The sequence below is a fragment of the Haliotis asinina genome, chromosome 5 (assembly GCF_037392515.1).
Source record: "Haliotis asinina isolate JCU_RB_2024 chromosome 5, JCU_Hal_asi_v2, whole genome shotgun sequence".
Lineage (NCBI taxonomy): Eukaryota > Metazoa > Mollusca > Gastropoda > Lepetellida > Haliotidae > Haliotis > Haliotis asinina.
Window position 1 is genome coordinate 63,192,508 of NC_090284.1, and position 16,576 is coordinate 63,209,083.

The window sequence follows — 16,576 nt, forward strand, 5'->3', positions numbered from 1 at the left end:
CACTAATGTATCGTTTCTTTTGCAGAGTTGTGGCGATCTTCTGTTGTGTTCTTCTCTCGTGTGTTCGTGACCATTATAATTTGTAGCATTTCTTCCAGTGCCAGCCTCATCCGCACTTTTTATAATTGTTTCAATTATCTTACGTTGAATCTGCTTTATCTGTTGTGAGGTGGTGTACATCTGTCTTATTTTGCTAGAATGCTGTTATTCATGCAGGTTTTGATAAGAACTTTAATTCTGTGTTAAATGCTCCTATAGTGAAAATCATGATTACTCTGTAAGTCATGACTTCATATCCTGTAATTATTCATGAAACAACACATTAATCATTATGGGACACATTTTAGCGTTTTCATACAAAATACACAATAATATCATAAACTTAGTTTAGACTTAAATAATGATTATAAAATCAAAACAACTTGATATGATGAATTAAAAATATGTATATTTAGCATTTTTATTCAATCATGTCAAATGCTCATTACCAGTGCATCTGTCTGTTAGGAGGCCTGATTTTATGCCAACACATTTAACTGACTGTTTCGGTTTCCATGGTAGCAGCACATGGGGAGGAGGAAGAAGAAGGGGATCACGATCTAATGGAAGGTGGGCTGTCGCTATGACGATGGTGCTCTGTATAGTCTGTCTGTTGTCTGGTGCATTTGAACTCTTCATGTTGTTAGAAGTGTTTGTACAGTGGAATGCTAATTATTGTCAGGGCCTGAAGGAACTATTGTCTCTGGATACTGATTCGAGATAAGCCTTCCTCTTGTCATAGTGGTGCTTAACCCAAACCATTATAGAGACCTGATATCTTAAATGTTGAATAGCTTAATCATAGTGAAAATCGATTTCAGTCTTTTTATTGTCCAACATAGTTATTGATGTAGATTTCAGAAAATATAATCTCCTCATCACTTCAGAATAATCACTTTATATGCACTTATTTGTCTTTACAGAGTAAAAGTTACTAAAGATGCTCATTTGAGTTTTAAATTTCACTGAATGTGGAATATATTTTTAAAGTCAGTTATTCCATTGAAATTTTAATTCAGCCTTGAACATCACATATAGCATCAGTATTTTCCTAGAAAATGTTGTTTGTGTGGAAAGAGGACCTTAGAATTATGCTGCTCTCAATAGTTACTGAATGAAAAATGGATGAACCCTTTAAAACTGTTGTAAATCTGTTGTTTTTGAGAATATTCTCATAAGTGTGGAAGTCAGGACTGTAGGAAGAATCAGTTAGATTTCATACAAGACAAAGCATTATTTAATTATTTTTTGAGAGGCTGGTGCCAAACGACAAGGGTTTAAATGTTCTGAGGTTTTCAAAACTACTTTCATCGTTTGTTCATTATGTTTTCCACCTAAATACTTTGTTGTACCTGCTGCCTCTGATTGAGGGACTGTAATATGTTACCAAGATAGCTAAAGAAGTAAGTGCAGTATGATAGACTGCCAAATGGTTGAGTCTCCGAAAAAAGTGTCTCTGAGTAAATACATTTCATAAGAGATGTCCTGGTCAAGAATAGATTTGTTTGAACCAATCAGAAGGTGGGATTCGAAAATGTCATGGTATAATTCCCTACATGGAAACAGTGTGTGAAGCCCATTTCTGATGTTCCCCACTGTGGTATTGTAAGTATATTGTTAAAAGAGGTATAAAATCATACTTCCTCACATACTCTTAGCATCAGCTGCATATTCTTACCCAACTGACATAGAAGTGATGTGGAATTCAAGAGGGCTCTTCTGCTACAATATCAGTTGGTCATTACTACTCTACAGTATCTCAGTGGACTGGACAGCTCAAGTGTTGGCCGGTTGCGCTAATTACCAAGATCCAGCATACACACATTACATACTATCTACACCATTTTTATGGTTGATAGGTTATGTGCTGAAGTCAGTATGACACTGTTATGTAGAATGTTGATAGGTTGCATGCTGAGGTCTGTTTGCTGAAACCATTTGCCATTTCCAGGATTGACAATGTAAAATTTATCTATGTGCCTTCTCAAATGCTTAAGTCTCAGTCATACTGTCATCATACAATGTTGTTATTATTAGGTTATAAACTTAGGGTTTTTTTCTGGTATATAGTGGAAAGATCTGAAGTCTCTATTGCAAAGTGGACACGTAAAATTTTAAGGAGTTAAATCCTGAATCTCTAATGCACCATTGTCATATAAGGTGTTAGTGAGTTATACCCTGATCTCTAGCACACCATTGTCATATAAGGTGTTAGTGAGTTATACCCTGATCTCTAGCACACCATTGTCATATAAGGTGTTAGTGAGTTATACCCTGATCTCTAGCACACCATTGTCACATAAGTTGTTAATGAGTTATATCATGAATCAAATGCAACATTGTCATATATAGAGTTAATGAGTTCAATCGTGAATCTCTAATGCACCATTGTCACATAAGGGGTTAATGAGTGATATTTTTAATCTCTAATGCACCATTGTCACATAAGGAGTGAGTGAGTGAGTTTAGTTTTATGCTGCACTCGGCAATATTCCAGCTATGTGCTGGCTGGCTGTAAATAATCGAGTCTGGACCAGACAATCCAGTGATCAACAACATGAACATCGTTCTGCGCAATTGGGAACTGATGACATGTAACAACCAAGTCAGTGAGCCTGACCACTCCATCCCGTTAGTCGCCTCTTACAACAAGCATAGTCACCTTTTATGGCAAGCATGGGTTGCTGAAGGCCTATTCTACCCCGGTACCTTCATGGGTCTTGTCACGTAAGGTGATAGTGAGTTATATCCTGAATTTCTAATGCACCATAGTCACATGAAGTGTTAATGAGTTATATTGTGAATATCTAATGCAAAATGGTGGTATAAAGTGTTGATGAGTTATATGCTGAAGTCTCTTATATCATTGTCGCATGAAACGTTCACAGGTTCTCTGCTGGAATTCCTTTTGAATTGGTACAATATGTCATATGTCAATGTTAACTAGTTCTTTGCTAAAGTCCTTTTTGCATAGCTGTCATTATAAAGTGTCAGTATGTTTTATTCTGAAGTCTCTACCGCACAGTTGTCATGACGTGTGTCTCCTGGATGATCGTGATGTTGTGAAGGCATATTTTCTGCATATTGATTCCTCAAATGAACATCCATGTTTGTGTTTCCCGAGTAGTTCTGTCAATGCAGCCCAGTAGATATCATTATGTATATAGATGGTAGATTGATAATCTGCATGGGTAATAAAGAATATGTTTCTTGTGTGTTTGTTGCTGTTCCAGCTGTCAGAGTGAATTATTATTTACTGAGGCGTATGTATAATTTTGGTATAGTTATTGTGAGTGAAGTCATCCCTGATGTTCGGATATTGTTGTGCCATCACAATTTCTCACATGGGTACAACATGTAAAACTTATTTTTGGTGTACCTGTCAAGATACTGCTAGAGGTTTGTTAAAGTGTAAAAGTAATCGCTCATTCACTATAAGAGGGAAGATGTCATTTTAAAACTAAATATACATGTTTATTACATAATGTCATTTTGTAAATTGCAATTTCTTGTGATAATTGATGTTTCTTTATGTGTTAATTTTGTTGTCAACTCTAAGAGCAGTTTTTGTGATGAATGACGATGCATTAAACAAAGGTAAGTAAATGTACATGCGCCTTTGTGAGGCATCATCTGACCAGCTTGTGATGATATTTCAGGAGACGACAGCATTGGCAGCATGAACAGCTCACTGACCACCTCAGTTGACGGAGCCGAGTCTACAAAGTGAGCACAGTGCACCACCCAAATACACATAGTGCCCCACACCACCACTCATAGTGCCCCACACCACCACACACAGTGCTCCACACCACCACTCAGTGCCCCACCACACATAGAACCCCCACTCACATACACATTATGCCCCCACTCACATACACACAGTGCCCCACACCATCACACATAGTGGCTCACTCAGATACACATAGTGCCTCACCCAACCACACATAGTGTCCCACTCAAATATACGTAGTGCCCCACACCACCACACATAGTGCCCCTCACCAGATACAGTGCAACTTAGCACAGTTACAGTTTCACACACGGTCTGTTGCATCAAGACACAGCTACACAAAGCCCCATGAAGCAACACAGCTACACACAGCCCCATGGAGCAATACACAGCTACACACAGCCCCATGGAGCAACACACAGCTACACACAGCCCTATGGAGCAACACACAGCTACATGGAGTCCCATGGAGCAATACATAGCTACACACAGCCCCATGAAGCAACAGAGCTACAGACTGCATTATGCATTATGTGTTCCAGAGCAAGAAATTCAGTAAAAGTATTCACACACAGTAGAAATTCCATAATTTTGAACAAATCTTTTAGGCCAGTCATACTGCAGCACATCTGATTTTTAACCTCTCCTGCAGGCTGATGCTGAAGAAGGAGATCCACATGAAGACCACCATCGGGCCAGATGGTCGCGAGCAGACCATGGTAAAGGAGGACATCCAGGTGCGACAGGAAAATGATCCCCCAGAGGAACTACGTGACAGCATGCAGGAGATTATTAACCAGTTCATGGTATCTGAAATGCCGCAACAGAGAGAGGCACTTGAAGATGATGTGTAAAGATACACAGCCCAGCAGACGCAGCAAGACTTGAGATCTGCTCGTCCCAGAGCAACTGCTGTCTGCTCCAGTCTCATTGTGGTGCTTCTTCTGGTTACCAGTGCTTCATCCAGGGTATGATGGACGATGGACATTTTGGACATAACAGGGATTAATAATCAGGATATAATTGCACAGAGGCAACTGATCAATTGACTGTCTACTTCAATGGAATTCACTATATCCTGGATTAAGCACTATAATTTCGGCTGAAGAACTATTACTTGCCACGTACAACCCAGTTTCAAGGAACAATTTCTTTTCTTTTGCAGTGTTTACATTATCATTGGAACTGAATATACTTTGAAGTATTTTATTACACAAGCATGATTACATTTCTTTCCTCTATTGGCAGTAGCATTTCCAGCTATGTACATGGATCATTTGTCATGTAACCTTTTGGCAAATATATTTACACCTAAAATCTTCATCAAGCATAGCATTCTATCAACGGCATTCCTCTATTTTCCACAAGAGACTGAGCTACAAGTTGGTACACTTTGTGTACAGCGGTATGCAAGACATACTTCATTCTATAATATTTGCCGTGTTTGACTGATGTGTTGTTTGAGCTTCACGTTTGGCTTGATGATACTTACAACTACTGCCAATAGCCGACCATTTTTTAATCGAGGGGCATATTGGGAAACGATTGCCTTTTATGGAAGAATGGAATGATGATATTCCAGATGTAGCACTACAGAATTTTGTACCACATTATGCATTACCATTCCAGAGACTGCCTAGCACTGCCAGTATGCCCTTCAACATGTTTGACAGGTCTGGTTTGCACCTGCAAATGACATTATTTATTACACTGACATTTTCTGTTACTGCTTCCAATTTGTCTGCAAATTCTGACATTTTGCATGTTTTGAAATATTCATGACTTATACACTCTACAAATGTGACAGACATTGATGATACTTGTAACCAGATGCTGGACATACAACATATCGCTCCTATCCAGATTGGCCCCATTTAGTCTGGATTGGACCGATTGTACATTTCACCCAAACTGAAATTGACAAGGGTTGATGTTTGACAATACGGTACTCGTGTTTTATGTGGATGGTAGGCTGCTCTAATTCATTGATATTGGTGTAATTAATGCATTTTTCTCAACTCTATGGATACTGAACTAAAGTGGTTTGTGGGATTATAATGGATTTTAATTTATCAGCACGTATTTGTAAATTTAGGTGCCTGAGTTTCTAGCCATATCTATTTGTACATGACACAGTGTTTTTGTGACTTGAGATGACTACTGTGTTAGTGCCTCTGATGTGACTGTATCTGCTCCGAGCAAAGATCTCCCTAGATGTACACAGCTCTGCTTTCTTTTTTATCATATCTGACTGAGATCTGTTTTAGAATGTATTGCCTCTGTTAAACCATCCATAATGTTGTGAAGTTATATGATTAATCTCATCTTAATAAATGCTTTAGTATGCCATACAAGCATGTGTTTGTGATCTCACTATGTATGCGAGGATGCTGGATGGGGATTGCTCCCTATAAATGGTACTGACTCATAGCGCTGCAACATGCAGACCTCAGTTCGATTTGATATTCGATATTGGACCCTCGATTTGATCATTTTCAGTTCCATTCTTTATGCAAAACCTGTTAGATTTCATTTCATTCTGAGACTTTATTAAACAAAACATATCACACTGAAAACATTTTCCAAGATGTTAATATGAAATCAGGAACGTAAATGATAACACCTTTTTCAAAGAAATGAAATATGATGATTTAACACAGAACAGCTCTTTGGCAGTGTCTTCTAGCAGAAATTCTCACTGAATAATTACCTGGCATCAACCAATCACGTTTCGTCTTATTTCAGCACTTGAAACTGCTCAAGCTGGAGTCACCATTACATTTTCTGTGTGCGGAAATAATCTAAAAAGATATTCACATATCAAATTAAAATAGTGATAATGCGTGTCGAAAATCGAAACTATGGTGTCAGATTCAGTTTCTATGAATGAAACTGAATCGTTGCAACCCTACTTATTGTACCACTGTGAGAGCATTCTACCCCTCTCATCCATCTGTCGGGATTCTGGTTAGGAATCGTTCAATATAATGAGTACTGGTTAAACCACTATCAGCAATAGTGTACCCTGCTCATCCATCTGTTGGGACTAGTAGACTACCATCATATAACTGGAATATTGCCGAGTGTTCCGTAAAATTGAACTGTTGGGATTCTGTTTTGGATCGTCCTCTATAATCAGTGCTGTTATAACACTATCAGCGGTAGTGTACCCTTCTCATCCATCTTGGGCCTATCACACTGAAGACCCTATTTCAATTCCCCACATGGGCTCAATGTTTGAAGCCCATTTCTTGTGTCACCTGCCGTGATGTTGCTGAAACATTGTTAAAAATGATGTGAAACCCACACTCACTCTTCACTCATTCATTCACTCACATTCACTGACTCATCCATCTGTTGAGGTTCTGGAGTGGTGGTTAAAGCATTTGCTCATCACGACGAAGACCCGGGTTCGATTCTCCACATGGGTACAATGTGTGGAGCCATTTTCTGCGGCCCCCTGTCGTGATATGGAATATTGCTAAAAGCAGCATAAAAACTTAACTCACTCGCTGACTCACTGGATTGGTATTGTCCCTTATTTCATGCTAGTCCCTCCTTGAGATCCTGGATGGGAATTGTCCCCTATTTTACACTAGTCCCCCCTTGAGATCCTGGATTGGAACTGTCCCCGATTTTACGCTTGACGCTCCTTGAGATCCTGGATTGGAATTGTCCCCTATTTTACGCTAGACCCTCCTTGAGATCCTGGATTAGAATTGTCCCCTATTTTACGCTAGTCCCTCCTTGAGAGATTGGAATTTGTCAGCAGTATTCTGTACTTGTCAATACTGACTGGAATCCTTGGAGGGGACTGACATCCATTAACCTATGCTGCTTGCAACACAATCACCACTATTGTGTGGTCATCCATAAGTTGGGATTCTTGATGGAGATTTATCTTTTGTAAGCTGTGCTGGTTACACCACTATGAGTAGTGTTCTACCCATTTGGTCTTGTGGGGATTCTGGATTATTTAAGCTCACCAGCAACACACTCTGGTTCTCTGTTTTAGAAGCATGTTGTCCTTGTTATCATACCAGGGCCATATGGATCTATGGCATTCCAGGGGATAAAGCTCTTGGAGATGAGAAGTTACCTCTTGGTGTCAACAAGAGGACTTTCTGGCAGGGTATGAAACTCCCATAACTTGCAGGCAGCCAGGCAGGCAGGTATTTCAAATGCTGTTTCTGGTAAAGACCAAGTTATATATTGCCTGCAAGATATGTATTTTTGGATGATTTAGGTGAAGGTACTGGTATCCTAACAAAGTACAGTGACCATGAAGAGTCTGCATGATGCTCAGCACAACTATGGGATTAAGGAATTTAGCAGGCCAGAGAAACATGAATAATTTTGATTCCTGTGAGACGAAGCAGCATAGCCCCATCAAATTGCTCTAGTACTACAGTGTCACACATCTCACATGTAATCTTACACTATTGAATTTTACTTCAGTCACAATCATTTGAATCCTTCAAGAACACATGGTGTGCCATTAAAGCTACCACTGAAGAGGAGGTTAGATTCGTCTTCGTCCAACATTCATGTAAGAGGTGATTAAAGTGATCAGGCTGTGAGACTCGCTGATTTGATTGACGGGCCTGTCAAAATTTACCAGCGTTGGGCCAACATCTAAATGCTATCTGAAACAAAGGTGATGCTCATGATGTCTTTGTTCTGATTCGAATATTTACAGACCGCTACCATACAAGTGGGAATACAGCTGAGCGCGGTGAATGGCAGTGATGTGATATTGATACATGGTCTTCATAAGGAAGATCTGAAGTGATTCCTCCCAGAAGTTACTCATATTTCACCCAACACAAAGCAGAAATATGTTGCGTTTCATTTTGCTTTTTCACAAATAAGTTTGCTAGTTTAAATCAAAGGGTCAGTGGGTAAGTCTAGTAGTTAAAGCGTTCGTTACTTCTAAGATCCGAGTTCGATTCCCAACATTCCCCATGCTGCTTTCATAATATAATTCTTCATCTTTTCACCAGTGGTTGATACTATGGATGTGGGAATATCGTTTCGGGGTCACGAGCCACGTTCCTTGGAGTCATGAGAGGTCTTTACAAACGTTACTTTATGGTTGTTCGAAGATGATCCTTTCAAACAGAAGATCAAACTCTTAAATTCGTTGTGTGTGACCCAGTGCGTTGAATGAGAATCGATTTTGATTGACTGCCATTGTATACAGAATGCAGAGTTTATCAGTCAAGTGATCCCAGTAATGGGTACAGTCTACGTTGCTCATTTCTAGCGGTCCCTGTCGTCATACTGCTACATGTACAACTCACTACAGAATTTGGTTATTGTTGTCAGCAAGACATCCTGGGCGGCTGATTCTACTATTGTGGCGATGTCTCATATTACTTCCATTTGTGAATCAGTGTCAAAACCATCGGAGATGTGTCTTCAAACAGCAATAACGTTCTGCTGGTAGTCTTTGAAGAAACGATTTGCAATACATATTCAAGAGACTCAGTTTCAAAATCTAAAAGTCGTGCGTTATGTCTAAACATTTGTAATAGATGTTATTCGTGTAAATGTTGAAGTTATTCGTCCACATGACTTTTCTCATGTTTGCTGTCGTACAGTTGCCTACATTTTGAGAAACCCATTCTCTGTGTACCTCGCACTGCCTACATTTTGAGAAGCCCATTCTCTGTGTACCTCGCACCAGGGATACTCTCAAAACCTCTGTATAGGCTCCCTGCTCGCACTGACAATCAGTAATATATTCACTGATAAACAATTGTCATAACCTTGCAATATTGGAGTGAATGGTATGTCAACTGATGGAGAAACCCAGAAACATGTTTGACATGGATAACATGGCGTCCATTTTCTCAGCTGCACAACACGATTCCAGTACGAAAGATATCGTCAACTGAACTGCTGTTGATATTGTGTTATCTAATTACAGCATATTTTAACTGGCTGGCGAAATGGGTGAAAATGCAAGAGTATTATACTATATTCAGATTAAATGTGAAACAATCCGTACAGGTTCTTGTCTCGCCATCCGTTCTTGCCCTTGTAACATGTCTACAGCAAACGCCAAACCACAGACGATTAGTGCTTGCAGACCCCTTGCAAATGTTCTTCCCTTCGTCGATAACCGGCGTTAGGCATTCCTACCTGCCTGCACGCCCGCCTGGGACTTTCAACGCGGATTGCCAGATTCTCGAATTCACCTGTCCGACCATCGAGCTAAAACTTAGATATATATGATGATACCTTGTGGGCAGGTAAGTTTTGGCTAGGGATGTCAGCTTTTACATCTAACCAGCCCTTTAGTCTGGCTGATTCTATTTTATGAATTTCATACCATGGCATAACTAAAGTAAATATCAAGCCGCAGACGATTAGTGCTTGAAGAAATATACAGGTAAACTACGTATTTGCATAAAACACGAACGACAAATCACAATTTTAAGAATTAAATTCGTACAGACAATTTAAAAAGAATGATAAAACAACTCCATACGTATTTACCCGGTGTAGAAATGTGGTCTTTCGAGAATGCTTATCTGTATATGTTTACATAGAGGGTATTACATATATGAGTGCCCATTTCAGGCTATGTTTACAACACGAGTGCCTAATGCTGATATACCGACATTTAGGCACGAATGTCGTAAACATTGTATGTCATGGGCACGAATATATATGAAAGGGGAAGCTCGTTTAATATCCTATAAATATTAACTGATCACACACATTATCTCTACTGTACAGAATTACGTATTGTTCATAAGGCGTACTGTGTGAGATGCTATATACTATTCATATACTATTCAGAGTTTCCTAAATCGTGTATCCTGGCTCATTTCTTTATTTGCAATATGTCATTCTTAACAGGAAGAGAGAAACAGTACTATAAATACCACGACGACGAAGTGTGACGCTACCGAGTAGGTATTTTAGGGACGCTTCGCGCATTATTGCGTTTCCGGGATAACTCTCAAAGCAGAACATTAAAGGTTCATTTCATCCGCCTGCAAACAGTTAACGTTTCCATGACCACGAGTGAGTCAGATCCATGTATTAAAGTTTCTAGTGAGTTAAATCCATGTTATAAGCCTATAGGTGAGTCAGATACATGTCATAAACCTATATGTGTATTCATGACACCTCATGACGAGTGAATGGGTAAGGCGTGGGTTAACCAAGACCAGCCATGGACACAGGCGCCCACCGCGGGTCCGAAAAATTGGTTTACTATCCAACCCCCTTACTATATAACCTATGAAGGTGCTTTAAAGATTTTTTGGACCCGCGATGGGCGCCTGTAGCCTGTAGCGATGGAGTCCTTAGGCGACTGGCTACTGAACAATCATCGCCACCTAACAGTTATTACTAGCTTTACTAACAGCTAGATCTATTTAAGTTACCTAACTTGTAACAAATATCTTGTATGAATGTAACTTTTGTGTAAATCACCGGTCATATCGGTTAATACCAACATCAGTCTCAAACTGGCATCACACGGTTTGCTGCCGTTTTTAACAATACACAACTGTAGTCATGTCCGGGCATGTCAGCATGATATGAGAATAAAGCCCTTATTCCTTGATGGTTACTTGAATAAAACACAGATTCAAGTGCTATTGAACCCAGAATAATTAAAAGAGCAAACCAGGACAAAGACCCACAATAATAGGTTTCTCATAGTTCCAACAGTCACAGCTGTGCGCCATTAGAGGTCTGGACCACCATCCCCAATGAGGATTTTGAATGAAGATGGCTGCATCCACACATAAAAGTTCAGTGTTTGAAATATTTTGGAACTGATTGGTCCTTCTCAATGTTTGATGGATGGTCAGCTGGGGTTAGGTTTGATTTTAAAAAACTGGAAGGATTTCCTAATTCCTAGCTGATCAGTATTTGAAATTGAGACATCTGCAAAAAGGATGGCAGTTATGTCTCCAGACACTCTATAGCTTCTTCATCTAGTCTGATAAGTATTATGTTAAAGTTGAGTGGATTTTGTGCGATGAAGGCATAATACAAATTAAGTCGGTAATATTTACATATCAAAAAGGAGATATTTTTGGTTGGTTATGTGTCACTGTAACCAATGTACTCGATATCTTTATGAGTAGGACCATATAACTGACATCATGTCTGATAATATTTCTGATCCAGATCAGACACCTAGCACGAGAACATGTCAACAAGGAGAAGGAAGCAGCAAAACAAGAAGTCTGTTGGTGCACCTACAGCTCCCAAAGTCAGAAAAACAGATGTTGAAGAACTGACATCAATTGCAGGACCATCTGCAGATGGAGGCTCAGGAGAAAAACAGGACCTTGGTCAGAATTCTAAACTTTCAAAACTAAAATCCAAATTAATTAAAGCTGATGTGGAAGAAACTGATGCTGACATAAATTCTGAAGACACAAGCAGTCCCTACTTTTCCAAAGTCAGAAGTCCAAAAGAACATGATGATTCATCAGCTGAGGACTTGGGAGATGCTACGCAGCCAAAGCGACTCTCTAGAGCATTTTATGAGCAGTCATGTGAGGATCTAGGTAAAGCTCTGTTAGGGCAAGTGCTTGTGCGAATTCACAAAGGGAAGAGATTATCTGGGAGGATAGTTGAAACAGAGTCTTATCTTGGCCTGAGAGATAAGGCTGCTCATTCCTACAAAGGAAAGACAGACCGAAATGCTGCCATGTTCATGGATCCTGGCACAGCCTACGTCTACAACATCTATGGGATATACTGTTGCATGAACATATCAAGTAAAGGTATGAGTACATCACACTGACATGTGTGAAAGAACAGAAATATAGTCATCATTTCAGCACAAGTGGCAATATTATGTTTATTATGCACAGGGAATATTGTATTTACTGGTATCCTTGGAAATTATCAGGTATATTACGTAAAGTATGTTAGATCTATGATTTTCACAATTATAATAATAATTTCATCAAGTAATAAATTTGACTTATCGATGTATTCGAGACATAGGTATGTCTATGATGGTAGAATAAATGGTCGGGACCAACAGGTACTTCGAGTTAAGCATAATATTCGAGACACCGACATTGGACTCATCAGAATTCGACTGTATTTAACCATACACGCTGGTATTGTGCCTGAAGACTAATCGTTTATGATGAGGGAATAGATTCAAAACCACCTGCAGATCCTGACTAGAACAAGCTGACCTGCTGTACCCCTTCAACAGGTGATATCTGCCAATAGTAGAGGACACAACATGTATGCAAGACAGTTCCACGTTATTCGTACAAGTGACTACCTGAGAAGGGGTCACTCATTCATTTGACTGTCTGATCACAGACAGAGAAATTCTGCATGTTACACAAAACTGTGTCACCTGGTATTATTCATGAATATCATTCAACAAAAATGTGCTACAGTCATTGATGTTCAAGTTATTGAATGACATGAATGAAAACATGAAAAGCAAAAAATAAATAATCAAATATTGACAAACATGTGGTCAAGAAGTAATAAACAGACAAGGCCACAATTTAACCACTGGCCAACCAAAATGTGATCTTTATCTTATTATTGAAACTAAAATGTTAGTTTACAAAGTGTATTTCATGGAATGCACTATTCATAAAAAGAAATAGGTGGGTTTACATTATCGCTTTGAAGGCAGTGTTTAAATATTCCACTGATAGAAGGACCCCAAGCACTTCATCAGCCATTTCTTCCCATTTCAGGAGAGGGTGAGGCAGTCCTTCTGCGATCACTAGAGCCTGTTGAGGGCAAGAATGTGATGAGTGCCTTCAGAATGACCAACCGTAAGAAGGGTAGTCCCTGCAGACCAATGAAAGACCATGAACTCTGTAATGGGCCTTCCAAGCTGACCCAGGCACTGAAGATTGACAAGGCATCAGTCAATCAGGTGAATCTTCTTTCCCATGATGCCATCTGGCTAGAAGAAGGGGAGAAGGTGCCAGTAGCTAAGATGGTGGTCAGCAAGCGGATCAACATCAACTATGCTGAGGAGTGGAAGGATAAACCGCTGAGATTCTATGAACTGGGGAATCGGTGTGTCAGTGTTAGGGACAAGGAGGCTGAAAAATTGATGAAGACAGTTAATTGAGGTGAACAAACTCAGGGCATTTCCTTGTTGTCTAGACTTATGATTCTTAGAAGAAAACACTGAACTGATCAGATGGATGTAATGGAGGTAGGAGGTATATTTATTAGTGATACGTTCCAGTCTCAAACTGAAAAGAACAATTGTGGATTGTCTAAACAAACAAATACCAGTGATTCATTTGAGGCACCTCGAATGTTTAACTAATCATAGTACATGATGTCTTTGACTTCAAAATTTTATGAGTTACAGGCAGATGGATTATATGGGGCTTTTCAACCCCTGGATTAGAATGAATGTGATCAGAAATATTCAATATGAAATGAACCATCAGCAGCTCTGTGATATTGTTACAACTAGATACAAAGTTCAGGACTGCATCCAGGGACATCCTCAGTATCTCCAGGGTATACATTCTGATGAATCTCTCTATACCCTGGACGCAACTATGGCTCTGTCTAATATTTTTTTACCTCCCTTTGCTGGCTCCACATTCTCATAGTGGCCTATCAGCTAAGCTGCCGTTACAACCGAGCTCATCAGTGTCAACAAAAACAGTGGTTGCAGCGGTAAAGGTTTGTTTGCAGTGCAACTCAGAATAATGGGGTGGAAATCATACAGACAAGTTGTCAGGTCTGAAACTGAATATAAAGCATGCAAGATCTCCTACCTCCCTTAGAATTCCTCTGCATGAATTGTTTTGCCGAGTTTAATCGGTTAGATAATTTAAGAAGCAAACATGAGTCGTGATTGGTAGACTCAACTTCCCAGCATAGAAACCTGATTGGATACAAAGCCAGCCAAGGGAGGTAAAATTTTTTTCAAATTATTGAGCTGGGATAGTGGAGATCTCAAAGAAGCATTCAGGGAGTGAGTGAGTGGTATTTCAATTACATCACAGTGTGTCCTAATAATCTTCAAGTAATTCCAAAATGACATAGATCATTAGTCACATCTACTTTGGTGAAACATGCATGGGCATCTTGTATTGTACTGACATATCGAAAGTCATGATCAGGAAAATACAGTCGTCCAACCAACAAACCTCAGCTTATACACTCAGGGTGAAACCCATCAATGTCGTCCCTTTGATGAACTTTTACACTAGACATACTACATCTATACTGCTCCAAAGAGGTTATGCACGACCATTTCTTTTATGTTACTATTGTTAACTATATATATATATATATATATACAGTATGGTTCAAAATTATTGAGAATAGCTAAAGCATTTCATATTATTAAACGAGAACAAATCAGATAAAATTGAATGTATTGTGAAAGTGAACTGACCTTTTCATCTTGTGTAGGTAACAATTTAATATTTTATCAAGTCTCCTTGAGCTTCACGGCACAGTCTAAGACGGGTAGGCATACTTCCTATCAGAGAGGTTAGTGTCTCGTGAGTTATGCTGTCCCAGTATCGGACCACTTCTCTCTTCATGTCTTCAATTTTTGTCAGCCCCTTTTGATTCACACATTCCTTCATCATCCCCAAAATGTTCTCAATGGGATTTAAGTCAGGACTATATGCAGGAAATGGTAATGCAGTCACATTTTTCTCCTGAAACCACTGCTTGGCATGTTTTGCGGTGTGTTTAGGATCATTATCTTGCTGCAAAATCCAGTCATTTCCATAAAACACATGTGCACTTGGAAGGAGAAAATTATCTAATATGTTAGTGTAGCGCTGACTTGTCAGATTTCCCTCAAACACACACAGCGGGGTCGTTCCTAATAAGGATATCCCTCCCCATACATGAAACTTTGGGCTGTATTTAGGTCGTCGATACAACGGTGCTGACGCAGACTTTGTCCATATTTTCACATTATTGGGATATACCCATATTGAGCTTTCATCAGTAAAAATCACATTTTCCCAGTCAAAATTTTCATGTGCCAAACACCACTCAACACGCCTGTCTTTATGTTCTTGTTTCATGAGAGGAGAAGGAATTCCAGTCTTTTTCTCCCATCCAAGATCAATCAAATTTCTTCTAACTGTAGATTTTGATACAACTGTTGATCCCCTTTCTATCATTTCATACCTGATGTTGGATATGCTTGCCCTTTGCTTTTTAGACGCTAAAATTCCCAGCCGGACGCGATCTGAGAAGTCCAATTTTCTGGGTCTCCCTGCTCCTTTCTGGTGCCCAAAATCCTTTCCCTCTTTAAAATTCTTCCTAATCCTATACACAGTAGAAAGAGGAGTTCCTGTTCTCTCTGCCAATGTATTTACATCATCAATTCCTTGATTACACAACTCAAAAACCAACCTTCTTTTATCTTCAGCAGACATTGTTGACAGTGCTGAGGAAAATGACGTCTGCTACAAATTCAGGGGAGGTAACTCTAATTGTACTATACTCAGTAGGCCAAGATGAGTTACCTCCCTTATACCATTACTTAGTTTTAAGTATCAGTGAATCAGTTGAGGTGTTAGGATAGCTCAAAGTAAGAAGAAAAATTCTCAATAATTATGAACCAGACTATATACTGGACAAAAATAGTGAGGGATATATGCAAATTTTGAAATTATAATTAACCATCTACTTATTTATTGACAGTCTGATAAAATATCAATCATAAAAATACCAATATCCCTAAATTATTTTGTCCAGTATATATACATATGGTTTTAATCTTAATTGTTATAAATGCTTTTGTTCTAATTGTATGTTGGAATATATTTTAGGAAAATAAAC

The 16,576-nt window shown here is 39.2% G+C and overlaps 2 protein-coding genes across 51 annotated transcripts in view; both read left to right on the forward strand.

Annotated features, from left to right (window-relative positions):
* Window positions 1-6,126, forward strand: part of LOC137285016 (ankyrin-2-like) — a 184,514-nt gene extending 178,388 nt beyond the window's left edge. For 49 of the 50 annotated variants that reach the window (XM_067817140.1, XM_067817149.1, XM_067817150.1 and 46 more), the window contains 3 exons: window positions 562-609; window positions 3,699-3,765; window positions 4,425-6,126. In XM_067817140.1, the coding sequence (XP_067673241.1) occupies window positions 562-609; window positions 3,699-3,765; window positions 4,425-4,626 (317 nt within the window). In that variant the 3' untranslated portion in view covers window positions 4,627-6,126. The remainder of the gene's footprint in view (window positions 1-561; window positions 610-3,698; window positions 3,766-4,424) is intronic. The other variant, XM_067817137.1, reaches the window with a different exon arrangement.
* A 4,602-nt stretch (window positions 6,127-10,728) lies between these two features.
* On the forward strand, window positions 10,729-14,200 carry LOC137283740 (uncharacterized). Its single transcript, XM_067815408.1, has 3 exons — window positions 10,729-10,810; window positions 11,930-12,534; window positions 13,486-14,200. Exons 2-3 carry the CDS (start codon window positions 11,952-11,954, stop codon window positions 13,869-13,871), a joined length of 969 nt encoding a protein of 322 aa, XP_067671509.1. The 5' UTR covers window positions 10,729-10,810; window positions 11,930-11,951; the 3' UTR covers window positions 13,872-14,200.
* The last annotated feature ends 2,376 nt before the right edge of the window (window positions 14,201-16,576 follow it).